The sequence below is a fragment of the Dreissena polymorpha genome, chromosome 11 (assembly GCF_020536995.1).
Source record: "Dreissena polymorpha isolate Duluth1 chromosome 11, UMN_Dpol_1.0, whole genome shotgun sequence".
In the NCBI taxonomy this organism is placed as follows: Eukaryota; Metazoa; Mollusca; class Bivalvia; order Myida; family Dreissenidae; genus Dreissena; species Dreissena polymorpha.
The window spans coordinates 33,983,719-34,000,169 of NC_068365.1; the positions used below are offsets into that span (position 1 = coordinate 33,983,719).

The following is a 16,451-nucleotide window of genomic DNA, read 5'->3' on the forward strand; positions in this document are numbered from 1 at the left end:
GTGTTGCCAGGTACCAAGTAAGAAAAAAATCAGCATTTTTATGTAGGGTCTACACACAGTAAAATTATTTGTGCCCAAATAATAATAGATGAATGCATATTAGGCTTCAATGTTGCTTATACTATGACTACTGGTTCATACGATGCCAATCTTATAAATATCTATGCCAAATTTAATGAAATAGACTTGAAAATGTGTGTCGACAGGTACCAAGTAAGAAAAAAATCTGCATTTTTATGTAGGGTCTTCACACAGTAAAATTATTTGTGCCCAAATAATAATAGATGAATGCATACTAGGCTTCAATGTTGCTTATACTATGACTAATGGTTCATACGATACCATTTTTATAAATATCTATGCCAAATTTAATGAAATAGACTTGAAAATGTGTGTCGCCAGGTACCAAGTAAGAAAAAAATCAGCATTTTTATGTAGGGTCTTCACACGGTAAAATTATTTGTTGCCAAATAATAATAGATGAATGCATATTAGGCTTCAATGTTGCTTATACTATGACTACTGGTTCATACGATGCCAATTTTATAAATATATATGCCAAATTTAATGAAATAGACTTGAAAATGTGTGTCGCCAGGTACCAAGTAAGAAAAAAGTCAGCATTTTTATGTAGGGTCTTCACACAGTAAAATTATTTGTGCCCAAAGTATAATAGATGAATGCATATTAGGCTTCAATGTTGCTTATTATATGACTACTGGTTCATACGATGCCAATCTTATAAATATCTATGCCAAATTTAATGAAATAGACTTGAAAATGTGTGTCGCCAGGTACCAAGTAAGAAAAAAATCAGCATTTTTATGTAGGGTCTTCACACAGTAAAATTATTTGTGCCCAAGTAATAATAGATGAATGCATATTAGGCTTCAATGTTGCTTATACTATGACTACTGGTTCATACGATGCCAATTTTATAAATATCTATGCCAAATTTAATGAAATAGACTTGAAAATGTGTGTCGCCAGGTACCAAGTAAGAAAAAATCTGCATTTTTATGTAGGATCTTCACACTGTAAAATTGTTTGTGCCCAAATAATAATAGATGAATGCATATTAGGCTTCAATGTTGCTTATACTATGACTACTGGTTCATACGATGCCATTTTTTTAAATATCTATGCCAAATTTAATGAAAAAGACTTGAAAATGTGTGTCGCCAGGTACCAAGTAAGAAACAAATCAGCATTTTTATGTAGGGTCTTCACACAGTAAAATTATTTGTGCCCAAGTAATAATAGATGAATGCATATTAGGCTTCAATGTTGATTATACTATGACTACTGGTTCATACGATGCCAATCTTATAAATATCTATGCCAAATTTAATGAAATAGACTTGAAAATGTGTGTTGCCAGGTACCAAGTAAGAAAAAAATCAGCATTTTTATGTAGGGTCTTCACACAGTAAAATTATTTGTGCCCAAATAATAATAGATGAATGCATATTAGGCTTCAATGTTGCTTATACTATGACTACTGGTTCATACGATGCCAATCTTATAAATATCTATGCCAAATTTAATGAAATAGACTTGAAAATGTGTGTCGACAGGTACCAAGTAAGAAAAAAATCTGCATTTTTATGTAGGGTCTTCACACAGTAAAATTATTTGTGCCCAAATAATAATAGATGAATGCATATTAGGCTTCAATGTTGCTTATACTATGACTACTGGTTCATACGATGCCAATCTTATAAATATCTATGCCAAATTTAATGAAATAGACTTGAAAATGTGTGTCGACAGGTACCAAGTAAGAAAAAAATCTGCATTTTTATGTAGGGTCTTCACACAGTAAAATTATTTGTGCCCAAATAATAATAGATGAATGCATATTAGGCTTCAATGTTGCTTATACTATGACTAATGGTTCATAGGATACCATTTTTATAAATATCTATGCCAAATTTAATGAAATAGACTTGAAAATGTGTGTCGCCAGGTACCAAGTAAGAAAAAAATCAGCATTTTTATGTAGGGTCTTCACACGGTAAAATTATTTGTTCCCAAATAATAATAGATGAATGCATATTAGGCTTCAATGTTGCTTATACTATGACTACTGGTTCATATGATGCCAATTTTAAAAATATCTATGCCAAATTTAATGAAATAGACTTGAAAATGTGTGTCGCCAGTTACCAAGTAAGAAAAAAATCAGCATTTTTATGTAGGGTCTTCACACGGTAAAATTATTTGTGCCCAAAATAATAATAGATGAATGCATATTAGGCTTCAATGTTGCTTATACTATGACTACTGGTTCATGCGATGCCATTTTTATATAATAATAAAATATAACAAATAATCCAACATGAGACAAAATGTCAAATAAAGATTATTAAAATAACATTTTTATAGCACAACTTGAACAAATTACAAATTAGACAGGCACACAATATCATAATAAAAAAATATGATAGTCATATGAAATGGCCGTTAACAACTTTAAATAAAATATAATTATGAATTTCTTTAAACTGAAAACCTTTTTTATAATAGACTTGTTTTTTTTCCTAAATTATTAATAGTGATAGCTGTTTTTGCACAAATTAAAGGAATTCGCGATGCAAATGGTCAATGTTTTAAAAAGCGTGCAACTTATTTTTTCACATTTCTCAACAGTTAGCGACTAATGCTGATGTTGTTACGCTAAGTGGCATATGGTTGCTGATGTCGTTACTGAGACTCATATTTTCACAAATTTGAACAATGCTCAATTAATTATTTTCACAATGTTCAACAGTCACAACTCATTTGTTCACAATTTTGAAAAGTGTGCAACTTATTTTTCCATAATTGTCAAGATTGCGAGGCTCATTTTTTTAATCTTCAACATTGCACGACTCATATTTCACAATTTTCAACATTGCGAGACACTTGTTTTCACAATTTTTAAAAGTTTGCTACTGATATTTTAGGAATTTTAAACAATGTGCAACAAATTTTTCACAATGTTGAATAGTCACCAACAATTTTTCTCACTTTGAACATTGCGCGACTCCTTTTACCACAATATGAACAGTGTGCGCCTAATGTTTTCACAAAATGAGGCGGCAGAGGTTGCTGCACAAAGATAAAAAAGCCCACTGAAATTTTATCCAAAAAATAGCAACATGGCTTATTGGAGCTAAACAACCCTTTCTACATGTACTTTCAACAAGCACACAGACCAATGACAGTAGGACTACTGGCACTGACCGTTGGTTCATCAGCATGAAAAATGGGTGTCAAAAATAGCACAAATAATGTAAAATGTGTAATATGCATGTATAACGATTAAACTTACCAACCACTCGACCAGGAAACAGACTATGTCACATAGTATGTGGGATTCGGGATGCTCTCCCACTGGTATCATAATTTCATATGCAGATCAGTGGTCACAAGAACGTACACAACATCATTAATGTCAGCAATATATATCTCCGACTTCAAACACACAGCTTGCAAAATCGATGAATATTGCACAAAAGCAGCTTCGTTACAAACTTCCAGCAACTCGAAATCCACAAGCAGTCTCGTTCCCCACCCACTTTGACTTCGCAGCGAAGGCATGTTTTTTGGGGGAAACCGTTAACATCTCACAACTAAACGTATACTACGGAGATTGACAAGTTGAAAAATAATTTACTCTAATCACTTTCCATTTGCGCACTACGTTAAACTCCAGTTCCATTTTGTCTTTATTGTTTGAAATGTTACTCTACACATTCGCTTTCAAAATAGCGGTTGGCGTGTTGTTGGAAGTACATGTACATGTCGAATGTGTTATTGTAAAAACTATTGGTATTGTGTTTTTAGTGCAGAAATTGTATTTAAGTTTCGATTTCTAGCTCAAATTTATATATTTTGTTAAATAATTTGCGTTTAAATTTGATTGTTTGTTGCTTACTTGCGAACTATTTTTTATGTGTAAATATGCATAGACGCTAGTGGATATGTAATCAGGTTACCATATTTACAACAATAAAATTTAACGGTTGTTTGTTTTTGTTTGTTTTGTTAATATTTTCTAAAACGTATGTTAAACACAAGATGAAATTATTAATTAATTTGAGAATACAATCGCAATATGTATTATTTAAAATCAAATTTGAATAGCCTAGCGCGTGAATTATCTCCTGGGGTGAATCGGCTTCCGGCGAGAACTCATTTTATAGCGCGTGCGCCATAAAAACACACCACTTTTTCGTGATTTAATCAAAAACTAGATTTTTGCCAGGTATAACGCCTACGCCAACAGGTAGATCGCATTCTTGTCCACATACATGTCAAATTTCAGCAAAATTAACCGACCAGTTTTCAAGGCGCCCAAATCGCGACTATATGCACCAACTTAATGAAACTTAGCCCCCTTTATCATTCGTTCGAATGAACGTCATCAATGATGACGTCCAATACATCACTCATTCCATATTAAGTCTATTAACTGTCATTCAATACCAGTGTTTTTTTATGGCAATTTCGGGGCCGATATTCGGCCCCTTTCCCCTAAAAAAATAGTATATATTTTTCCCCTATTGTGTAGAAAAAATCCCCTCCAGAATTTAAAAAAAAAAAATTATTTTTTTTTTTTTTTGAAAGAACTGTCTAATGATACATATATATTTCAGATTTATTTCATAAACAACTAACAAAGTATATAAATATTAGGGCTGTCACGATTCACCGGTATACCGGTATATCGCGGTGCATGTTGTGAAAAAAATCGCACCGCGGTACGGCGTTGCCGCACCGGTTTTTTTAATATTATTATATTAGCACAGATATAAATACATTACATAATTATTTTGATATAGATATCGTTTTGAAAAATGTAGAAGCGGTTCAAAAGGGCTAAATAAATAATCCGTAAATATCCAGGTCAAGCAAGCGCTTCCACTTGTAGATGTTTAACTTTCATGTTTAAAATACGGCAATGTATGGGTCCGTACCATTTTTGGAATTAGGGACAGATTTCCATTGCAAATAAGTTCATAATTATCCAAAAGATGTTTATTCTATTTCTTATTTTCTTTCTTTAGTATATCGATCGTTCAAAGCATGGCACTTCCGAATCATGTTATCTTAAGATTCTGAATAAGTCGAGGAAGAGTCAGAACGCTACGGATTTTCAATACGCTGACTCCGCATTTTAAACATGCCCTTGAAGCGTTCGATTTACACAGATCGTAGTCACAGCTATTGTAAACAACGTGGCGGACATTTTAGAAAAAGACGCGAACAATAACAATGACTACTTCTATCAAGTTTATTACAGTTTCTTTTACAGTTTCTAGTCATACTATGATATCAGTGTTTTCTGATTATTGAGTTTAATAAAGTTTGTAAAACTTGTTATTCTGCTGTTTTCTTCACAGATACATATTCTGTAAAATATCGCGGTACGTACCGCGATACAGTGTTGCCGTACCACGATATACCGCGGTACGCTCACGGCGTATCGTGACAGCCCTAATAAATATAATATTAATATGATTTTGAATTATCATAAAGAGTTAAATTAGTTTTTCCCAAATCAGTGGTCACTTTTCGCATGAATTTCATTTTTTCCCAAAATGGCCAGGAAAAGGCCTGATGTACCTATATTGTGTCGATATTTGTTGATAAAAACATTCAAATTTGCTCCTTTTTATTGATAGAAAAATGCTCAAATTTGCCATTTTATCGATTTGAAAAATTCCAATTAGACTCAAATTGGCTAGGATTTTGGGGGGAAAATAAGGAAAGTCTTAAATAATCAATTCAGCATATTTTACTGTTTTTAAAACAAATTCAAGGAAACAGAAAATGTAATTATGCAATATTTGTCTATTTTCTACACTGGATCAGGTTTACTTATATATTAAAAGGTTTAAAAAAAATAAAAATAAAATTTTTTTGAGGGGAAAATGAAATCTAGGGAAAAATTTACCAGCTGAGGGGAACAAAAAATTGGAGGGGAAAGGGCTGATTTTTGGCGGGTCACAAAGAAGGAAAAAAAAACCTGTAATTAAACTCTAATGTTTTGATAGATGTACAAAACTTTCTTTTTGTCGAATTCCCATTCATGTGCCTTGTAAATAGAGTTATCCAGAGAATTGTCACGCTGCATTCTGGATAGGAGAAAGATGTTTGTTTGACCATAGTTTTTGTACTATAGTTATAAATAACACATGAAATGTCTAGAGCGAAATGGTAGGATGCTGTGCCTTGTTTGTTTTTCCTCCCCCCCCCCCCTCCCTCCTCCTGCTGCCCCTGTGGTATTTTATTACAAATTATAAGTGTAAACTTCTTTTGAAATTTGATAGATGTCTGCAAGTAGTATTATAAATATATAAAATACAATGCTCATAAACTGTAAGCCTTACAGGTAATTCAAGTGTTGAACTTCCTTAGATTTAACAAATAACTAGAATATGACCCAAGTCTTATCTGGTTTTGCACCTGGCCCGTTTTTGACAGCTACATGTCCTTTTTGTGATTCTAGATATTTCCCCAGGTGCTTTGTTTAAATTATTTTGGTAATATTTGGCTCTCAAGTAATTTTGTCAAATGTACTTCTGAACTGATGAGAGATGTGTGTTTGTAAAAAAAATGTGTTACAGTTTTGATAAAGTAATTGATAAAGAAAGATATACACATTTATGTATTTTTATCATGAAACAAAAAAAATGATATTAGATTTGTCGTCCATTTTTGGATGCCTACAATCTATAATTGCATTTTACATTTTACTTCCATGAGTTATTACTTCAGTTTTTCATCTTTATCATACATTAATTTTGATACAAATTTGTGCATCGTTCCCATGCATTCTTTGTGATGTGAAGTGTCGCGTAATTACACATCGTTTGTGGAGAACACACAGTAACAACCAGAGTTCATTTATGTTTTTATCAAAATTTATTTCTGTTGAATATTTCCTAACACAACGCTTGCTAATGTTCATGAAATATAATTTTACAGCGTGGCGGCCAACATGGCCGCCACGTCAAGAAGAAGTGACAAATCTCAAAGTTCCTTTTAGATCTACCCGCAGACTCTCCCTACTAACTAAAACACTGCATTTTATCCCCAGGTTAATTTACATAAAATTTACTTGTAATTTCCATTTGTCACCAAGGTCCGGGCTTATTAAGGATTGGTTACATTGCACCTTGGGAATTGATAGCCCAAACTGTTCGAGTTCTTACATGCTTATAGAATATTCTAAAACCTCATTACTCCGTGTGACATAAAACTTTATGTTGTGTTTGCCTGTGAATGCCTGTGAATTATTTTATATGGCCTGTACAAATAAGATTTTCTGTTGACCCCTTTCATGTGTACCGTTAGAATGATAATATGAGGTAATAACAATCCTATATGTCAATAGGTTGACCTGTTCAGTTAATCAAATGTCTGTCAGTTATATAATCCCTCAATTTCCTAATCTTAACATATTGTATTAAACTTTTCAATTTATTTACCCCACACTTTATCATGTTTACTTGCTTATTGACAAACCTTCCAATATTTTAACTAGTCTTTACATGCACGAGATGAACTCTCAAATAGTTTGACCACTTTAAACTTTTAACTTCTGCTTACGTATAAGATAGAAATATTGATGTATAAGATAGAAATATTGATGTAAATAATCTTTTAACATTTCCTTACATATTAGTAATTACAATAGTTACTAATCAATTACTCAAACATATTATTAAAATATTTCCTTATTATTAAATCTATCCGTACTTAAATTTCTATCATAAGAATAATCAATATGCTATAGGAATAAACAATATGCATATACCGTTATGTCACATGAAGGAAAATACATAAACATTATTATTCAAGTAAAAATATTAAATGAAGTAGCATATTGTGCTGCTTAAGTTTGAAGTGTTAGTAACACAAGTTCTCTGACTTAAGTCTGTCACTGAATGTGTTGCTCTCATATACATGTATGTTCCCAGGAGGCTTGCTGTGTTGGCATGGAGTCTGCTATCACAAAGGATGATGCAGTGATCACTGCCTACAGGGCTCACGGCTGGGCCTACATCAGGGGCATCAGCGTTCTAGGAGTGCTTGCTGAACTCACCGGTATGGAGTCTTGATGTGCTTGTACCTCTTGATGGGGTTTACAGATGATACATGCATGTGTAAATCTTAGGTTGTTTAATTAATAGGATAATACTACTTTTGCATGTGCTTTGATAATAAAACACAAACACAATCAGCTTTTTGGGAGGTTATAATTTTTTGAAGTGATTGTAAACAAATTTGCCAATTTAAAAAATGTTATGCCCCCGAACCAGCGGTCCGTCCGCACCGTCCGTCCGGATTAGTTTCCGCTCAATAAGTCAAGCAATTGTCATTAGATATTCACCAAAAATTCATGATAATGTGTAAGGCAATAACATCTAGGTCAAGTTCGATAATCGGCCGAATTGACCCAGATACTCCTGAGTTATGGCCCTTGACTCATCGTAATTTTTTTTCTCGTTTCCGCTTAATAACTCGAGCCAATGCCATAGGATCTTTGCCACACTTCATGAAAATGTGCAAGGCAATAACATATAGGCCAAGTTCGTTAATCGGCCAAATTGACCCAGACACTACTGAGTAAAGGCCCTTGAATCATCATAAATTTTTTTTTTTCTCATTTTGGCTCAATAACTCGAGCAAATGTCATAGAATCTTTGCCACACTTTACGAAACTGTGTAAGGCAATGACATCTAGGTCAAGTTTGATAATCGGCCAAATTGACCCAGACACTCCCGAGTTACAACCCTTGAATCATCGAAAAATTGCATTTTTAGCTCACCTGAGCACTGAGCTTTTGTGATCGCCTTTTGTCTGTTGTCCGTTGTGCAACGTCAACATTTGCCTTGTTAACTCTCTAGAGGCCACATTCATTGTCCAATCTTCATGAAATTTGGTCAGAAGATAGGTCTCAATGATATCTTGAAGGAGTTCGAAAATGATGCCGGTTGGTTGAAAAACATGGCCGCCAGGGGGGCGGGGCATTTTTCCTTATATGGCCATAGTAAAACCTTGTTAACACTCTAGATGCCACATTTATTTTCTGATTTTCATAAAACTTGCTCAGAAGATATATCCCTATGATGTCTTGGAAGATTTCAAAAATGGTAACCTTTGCTTGAAAAACATGGCTGCCAAGGGGCGGGGCATTTTTCCTTATATGTCTATATATGGCGTTAGTAAAATCTTGTTAACACTCTAGAGGCCACATTGATTGTCCAAGCTTCATGAAACTTGGTCAGAAGATTCATCCCAATAATATCTTGGACGAGTTCGAAAATGATGCCTGTTGGTTGAAAAACATGGTCGCCAGGAGGCGGGGCATTTTTCCTTATATGGCTATAGTAAAACCTTGTTAACACTCTAGAGGCCACATTTATTGTCCAATCTTCATAAAATATGGCCAGAAGATTTGTCTTATTGATATCTTGGATGAGTTCGCAAATGGTTACGTTTGCTTGAAAAACATAGCTGCCAAGGAGCGGGGCATTTTTCCTTATATGGCTATATATGGCTATAGTAAAATCTTGTTAATACTCTAGAGGCCACATTTATAGTCCGATCTTCGTGAAACTCAGTCAGAAGTTTTATCCCAATAATATATTTAATGAGTCCAAAAATGATGCCGGATGGTTGAAAAACATGGCCACCACGGGGGCGGGGCATTTTTCCTAATTTGGCTATAGTAAAACCTTGTTAACACCCTAGAGGCCACATTTATTGTCCAATCTTCATGAAATTTGGTCAGAAAATAGGTCTCAATGATATCTTTCATGAGTTCGAAAATAATTATGTTTGCTTGAAAAACAAGGCTTCCAAGGGGCGGGGCATTTTTCCTTATGTAGCTATTGTAAAATCTTGTTAACGCTCTAGAGGCCACATTTACTGTCCGATCTTCATGAAACTTGGTCAGAAGATTCATCCCGATTATATCTTGGACGTGTTCAAAAATGATGCCGGTTGGTTGAAAAACATGGCTGCCAGGGGGCGCAGGCAATTTTCCTTATATGGCTATAGTTAAACCTTGTTAACACTCTTGAGCTAGGCCACATTTATTTTCTGATCTTCATGAAACTTGGTCAGAAGATTTGTCCGAATAATATCTTGTTATCTCAGGTGAGCGACTTTTGGCCTTTCAGGCCCTCTTGTTTCTTGTTTCCGCTCAATAACTCCAGCAATTATCATTGTATCTGTCCGTCTGTCCATCCGTCTGTCTCTCTGTCTGTCCGTCACATATTGCGTTAAGGTTTAAATAAAATCTCATTACTTCTTTGTCGCTTCAGCTGTAACCTTTATATTTGGTATGCATGTGTATATGGACAAGGCCTTCCTTATGCACACAAATTTTGACCCCTTTGACATTGACCTTGAACTTACCCTTGTCAAAAAAGTGAGCAAAATCCGGTTATAACCCAGTTTTAAACTGGGTTTAACCCTGCGGTATTGGCACCGAGCTAAAAGCGAGTCTTTTAAACACACTTTTTGCTTACCGACTTGGTTTTATCTGAGTTGAATCTTGGTTTAACTCGCTTAAAGCCAACATAGTGGTTTTTAACCGTCTTAAGTGGGTTTAAAGTGAGTTTTTTTCAGGCATCTGTGTTTAACTCTGCGGTATTTGCACTGTGCTAAAAGCGGGTTTTTCAGACACGCTTTTAGCTTACCGACTGGGTTTTTTAGCTTACCGACTTGGTTTTTTCTGAGTTAAATCTTGGTTTAACTCGCTTTAAACCAACATAGTGGGTTTTTTAACCATCTTAAGTGGGTTTAAAGTGAGTATGATTTTCTACAAGTTGGTTTTTTGAGGTTTTTTAAACATGCTTAGACCAACTTCTGTCTGTGGAGTTGGTTTTAAGTGGGTAAAAAGTGTGTTTTTTATGTGAGCTATAAGCAGGCTAAACACGGTTTTTAAGTGAGCGAAAAGTGAGCTGAAAGCACGCCTTTGTTAGTTTTTTTCACAGTGAAAACATGCTTTTAACTCGCTTTAAACCTAGTTATTAACAGTATTTTATCTGTGAAAAAAAAACAAAAGAAATTTGTGGGTTTGGGTAAGTTGATTTTTGTGGGTTTTAACAGTGTTTTAGTGAGTTTTTTTAAGAAAGTAGGTTTTTTGTGAGCCTTTTGTGGGATTTTGCAGTGTGAAAAAAAAAAATTTTGGACTGATATGTTCTAGAAAAAATGTTTTTTTGAAGCAATTACAACAGTTCATTATAAGCCCCATGTGGTTAAAAGGGAAAAAAAACACAATGTGTACGAAAATTATGTTTATATGACAAAAATAGTACACCGCAAATTTATACAAACAGATTATTTTTACAATACATTATAAAATAATAGACATTTATGGAAGATTTTAAAGCAAAAGGTTGACCGCAATGGACCACTGCGGGTGGAGTATTTAGACCGCAGCTGCTGCAGAGACCTGGATCTCAGCTGTTGGAGGTACCTGCACCGCAGTGGAATGAGGAACCTGGATTTCAAGCTTATGGAGGGACCTTGACGGCATACGGTGTTGGGACCTGCACAGCAGCTACTGGAAAGACCTTGACTGCTAGGGGACCTGGAAAGCAGCCAGTGCAGGGAATTAGACCTGATCTTGGCGGGTGGAGGGACCTGGAAAGCAGCTGGTAGATACCTGGAAAGTGGGCGCTGGAGCGACACGTAGTTGTACCATTGATGCTGCTTGTGTCCTTCTCCTCTTGAGCATCTCTTATGCCAGTTGATCTGCAAAGGATTAATACCATATCACTTTCAAAAGGGCAAGGCATTCTTCAAACATGTTGATTGGTTATGTTTTCGTTCCACTTAACTATGAAATATTGCTGTTATGGTAATCTTGTTGCTTTAATAAAAAAAAATTAAGTTATTTGCTTGTTGTTTTTGTTTGTTTATTTTTGAAATTTTAATCCCGTGATCACATGTGACTTAGCACTTTTCATCATTTATTTAAAGAAATTGCGTTTGGTAGAAAATGCAGTTTGAAAATGTACCAAGATGCGTGGTCTCATTTGGCTGTGTGGTCTGGTGGCATTGTAAATGCAATAACCTGTATAGTTTACCTCTCAACAAATCGAGCTTTCTTGGTCAAGGACAGGGCGAGGTTTTCCCACTCTTGTTCCCCTCAAGTTTGCCAGCTTGTGCAGGGTAAAAACCAGGTTTAAAAGTCCATACATCAGGCAGGCGATGATGCACATTCTTTCCAAAGGATCTTCCCATCGATGTCAATTTTGCCTTGTGGCAAGAGTTTAACCTTCAAAATTAAAATATATAAGTTCTAATTAAGTATGAGGGAAAGAAATCCGTTCAGTAATAACCAGAAATAGATATAAATAAAATTTTAGATGACAATAACCATGAAACACAACCATAATTATTCACTGTACACAACATTTACACTTTTTCATGTGTAAGTTTATCTATTTTTGCTTCAAAATGTGTTGTTTATCCTTTAAATTGCAATACAATAACTTATCCATTTACATTTCCCAGTGACAATACATAAATATGATAATGATCATAATTAATTCAATAAACTAAATAAAAAAAAGGGGTAAAGAAATGACAATACAAACCTGTTAAAACTGTTCTTCAGTATTCCAAAAAAAACAACAGGCAGTTCAACCTCCTTTCCAACCAACTTATTATTGATTTCCACATTGCAGTAAATAACACATTGTTTTCAATCACACAATACTTCATGCTGACAGAATTTCAAGACATTTTACACTACCTTTATAAGTCTTTAACTTCTTTATATTAATGTTGCTGAATTAAATTTAGCTCAATATTCAATTGCTGACACCAGCTTATTTTTCAAAAGTTGTTGTTTTCAAAAAGATAACTTCCTCAGTGCAATAGCCAATCAAAAGCCTTATATCTTATTCCACACAGCCTTATCTCTAGGCAAACCCCATCAGTAGCCTTATCTACCCCTAGATAATCAGTACCCTGTTTAGCTCTGAATGCCTGACAGATTGTTATCTGTTTATTGTTAGTGGTGTGAAATAAGGGTGTTTTTAGGTATTGTCTTGTTATTTTGTTGACAGTTTATGTAACACAGGTCATGTTTGGCATTTTATTATTTTATTGCAAATTAAGAAAATGGATATGATGGTATCATATGCAAATATCAAAATCTTGCATAACTTATGTACAAAAATAAATAGATTATTTCCAAAATAATGTTTCCAATACCATAATTATTTAAATATGCAGATTTAACAAGTAAATACTGTTTTAAACAAATATAAACAATCATATGAGATTGTTTAAAAAAAATAAAAAATTAAGACATAAAACAATCATAAGATATTGTTTATAATAAAAACAAACATAAAGAAAAAAATCAAAGTGAAACACAAACTCTTTCATTTTCATGTATAAACTAAGCTTGACCATTGTTATAGTTTTTGTCAGTGATACTTGTTGTCCATCTGTGAACCTGTGATGTTCTGAAAGAGCCATTTTCATCCAATATTCCCTAAAAATTATGGGGAGCACACAAATGTACAATAGGGACAATGGCAAACAAGCTGTAAAAAAAGCCCCTTTACAATTGACTTGTTTTATTTATGGCTATAAACATTAAACAAAGACCCAGTTGAAGAATTATTGTTTCATTGATGAGTTATATTAATAAACAAAAGACCAACTTGTTGAAAAGTGTGTTAAAGTGAGTCTTTAAGCCTTGTTGCATCTCTCAACTTATTTACAAAAAGACCAAGTTAAACTCGCTTAAACCCACTTCTGTTTAAAAAAAGACCAACTTCTGTTGTAAAAGACTCGCTTATAAAACAAAAAGACACACTTAAACACACATAAACCAACTCATAAATAAAAGGCTCACTTTTGACACACAAAAAAACCGACTTCTTACAGAAAAAAACTCGCTTAAACACACATCTTCTTAAAATAACCAACTTTAAACTCAGTTAAGCACAGTTTAGCGCACATAAAACTCACTTTTATTAGCAAAACCAACTTCCGCTAAGAAAAACTCAGAAAAAACACAGTTTTATGTTGGTTTAAGTGTGTTTTGGTATGAAAGTGGGTTATTTTTTGACAAGGGTAGGGTCCGCGTTAAGGTTTCGAAATGTGCCTTTACGTTTCGAAAAAGCGTTTATCGGGGGCATATGTCATCCTATGGTGACAGTTCTTGTTTATTCTGGAGCGGATAGACTTACTTTATGGCAGAGTATTTAGTGTGTATAATATATATCGTCAAGAATAAGTTGATGTCTTAAAGCTGAGGAAATTTATGTTCAAATTTAGTATAAAAAAAGCATTTGTTATTTGTGCATATGTTTTTTTGTTGTTATATTCTAAAGTAGATAATTTAGAGTGTGTATTCTATAGGTCGTGTGTCTGGTTGTGCCAGGGGAAAAGGGGGCTCCATGCATATGTATGCTCCAAACTTCTATGGTGGCAATGGTATTGTTGGGGCTCAGGTAATATTATAGCAGTTGAATATATATAAAATTAATGGAACTCAAGAAATTTAAAAAAACAATTATCCGATAATAAATTTGTGTTACTGTCAGGTAGAATTTAAAATATTTAACTATATTTTTTTTATCAAAACACCAAACATAAACAATCATTAAAACTTGGGCAATTCCTTTGATTGGTAAAGGAAAAGCACTTGTTTGTTTAAATCGGTTAAACGGCTTTGCTATCCTCACACCTAGCCCAGAATTAATCATAAAGCATACATGTTTCATCTCCCATAACATGAAGATGTCATCATTAGTTGTTTACCATACCTTCTTTGTTGTTAATGGTTACCTAATTTATTGTATATCATCGTATACATATTTATATTAGTGGTTAAATGTACAGTTGGTCCAAAATGTGGGGCGGTAACCATACTTTAAGTTGAAATGTAAGACAGGAAATTGAAATTGCTTAGCAAAAGGTGAACACATGCAATTGAGTAAATGATATGTTTTTGGGAGACATTTCAGGAAGATAAAGGAATGTTTTAACGTTTTAATTATTTCAACACATTCATTCATGTTCACAGTTATTTGTGTACTTCTACATACTCAACGATTCGATTTGTTTTCCAAAGAATCTACCATAATTTAATCTTCTTCGATATCTTGAGAGAAGCGTAAATTACCAAAATATGTATGAGTCACGCTTTGGGAAAACGGGGCTTTAATGTGCGCAAAGTGTTGTCCCAGATTAGCCTGCTTAGTCTGCACTGGCTGATCAGGAATAAAACTTTCTGCCTGAAAAGGATTCAGGACTAAGGCAAGACATTCTTTAACCCTTTACCACTAAGATACATGTTTTGACACATGTGTAGTCCCTTAGAAAGTTGAATTTAATAAAGACCTTTATAACGAAATTCAAGTTTTAAAGTCTTCATTTCCAACTCTTAGATACTGATGAACGGCAAACAGCATAAAACCTGAACAGACTGCGAGTTACTCGCAGGCTGATCTGGTTTTATGCTGTTTGCACATAGCCATTTTCACTTTGCTTCTAAGTGGGAAAGGGTTAAACGAAAAATACCATAAAGGCAAAAAAAGTTGTTCCTGATAAAGCTGTGCATGCAAAGCTAGGACAGTATGTTATGCACATGCATTATTCACTTTTTACCAGAGTAAAGCTCATGTTTATTAAAGCCTTATATACTCTCCTTAACAACCCAAGTCTGAATATTACGTACAGGTGCCTCTCGGTGCAGGAATCGCACTATCCTTCCAGTACGAGAAGAAACCCAATGTATGCCTCACACTGTATGGAGATGGAGCGGCTAATCAGGGACAGGTTTTCGAAGCCTACAACATTGCCAAGCTATGGAAGCTGCCTGCTATATTCATCTGCGAGAATAATGGCTACGGTATGGGAACAAGTGTCAACCGGTCCTCTGCCTCCACTGACTATTACACCAGGGGAGACTACATTCCGGGAATCTGGGTACTTGCTGTTATTGTTTATAGTGTTTTTTTATGTCCCCCACCACTATAGTGGGGGACATATTGTTTTTGCCCTGTCTGTTGGTTTGTTGCTTTGTTGGTTTGTTTGTTTGCGTCAAACTTTAACATTTTGCCCTAACTTTTGCAATATTGAAGATAGCAGCTTCATATTTGGCATGCATGTGTATCTCATAGAGCTGCACATTTTGAGTGGTGAAAGTTCAAGGTCATCCTTCAAGGTCAAAGGTCAAAAAAACAAATCCAAGGGAAGTATTAAGCTTTGAAGGGAAATAATTATCTGAAACTGACATATGATAAAAAAATAAAGATATTCATCCGATCTTCACCAAACTTGGTCAGCAGTTGCATCTAGTTGATATATAGGCCAAGTTCGAATATGGGTCATGCCGGGTCAAAAACTAGGTCATAGGGTCAATTAGTGCATTTTCAACGGCGCCACTTTGTCCGGACTCTAATTCAAATTG

At 34.4% G+C, this 16,451-nt stretch overlaps 1 protein-coding gene across 1 annotated transcript in view; it reads left to right on the top strand.

Moving 5' to 3' along the window:
• The window catches only part of LOC127851402 (pyruvate dehydrogenase E1 component subunit alpha, mitochondrial-like), a 40,716-nt gene that overhangs the window by 10,895 nt on the left and 13,370 nt on the right, over positions 1-16,451 (top strand). The window contains exons 4-6 of the mRNA XM_052385170.1: positions 7,974-8,100; positions 14,396-14,487; positions 15,719-15,967. Of these exons, the coding sequence (XP_052241130.1) occupies positions 7,974-8,100; positions 14,396-14,487; positions 15,719-15,967 (468 nt within the window). The remainder of the gene's footprint in view (positions 1-7,973; positions 8,101-14,395; positions 14,488-15,718; positions 15,968-16,451) is intronic.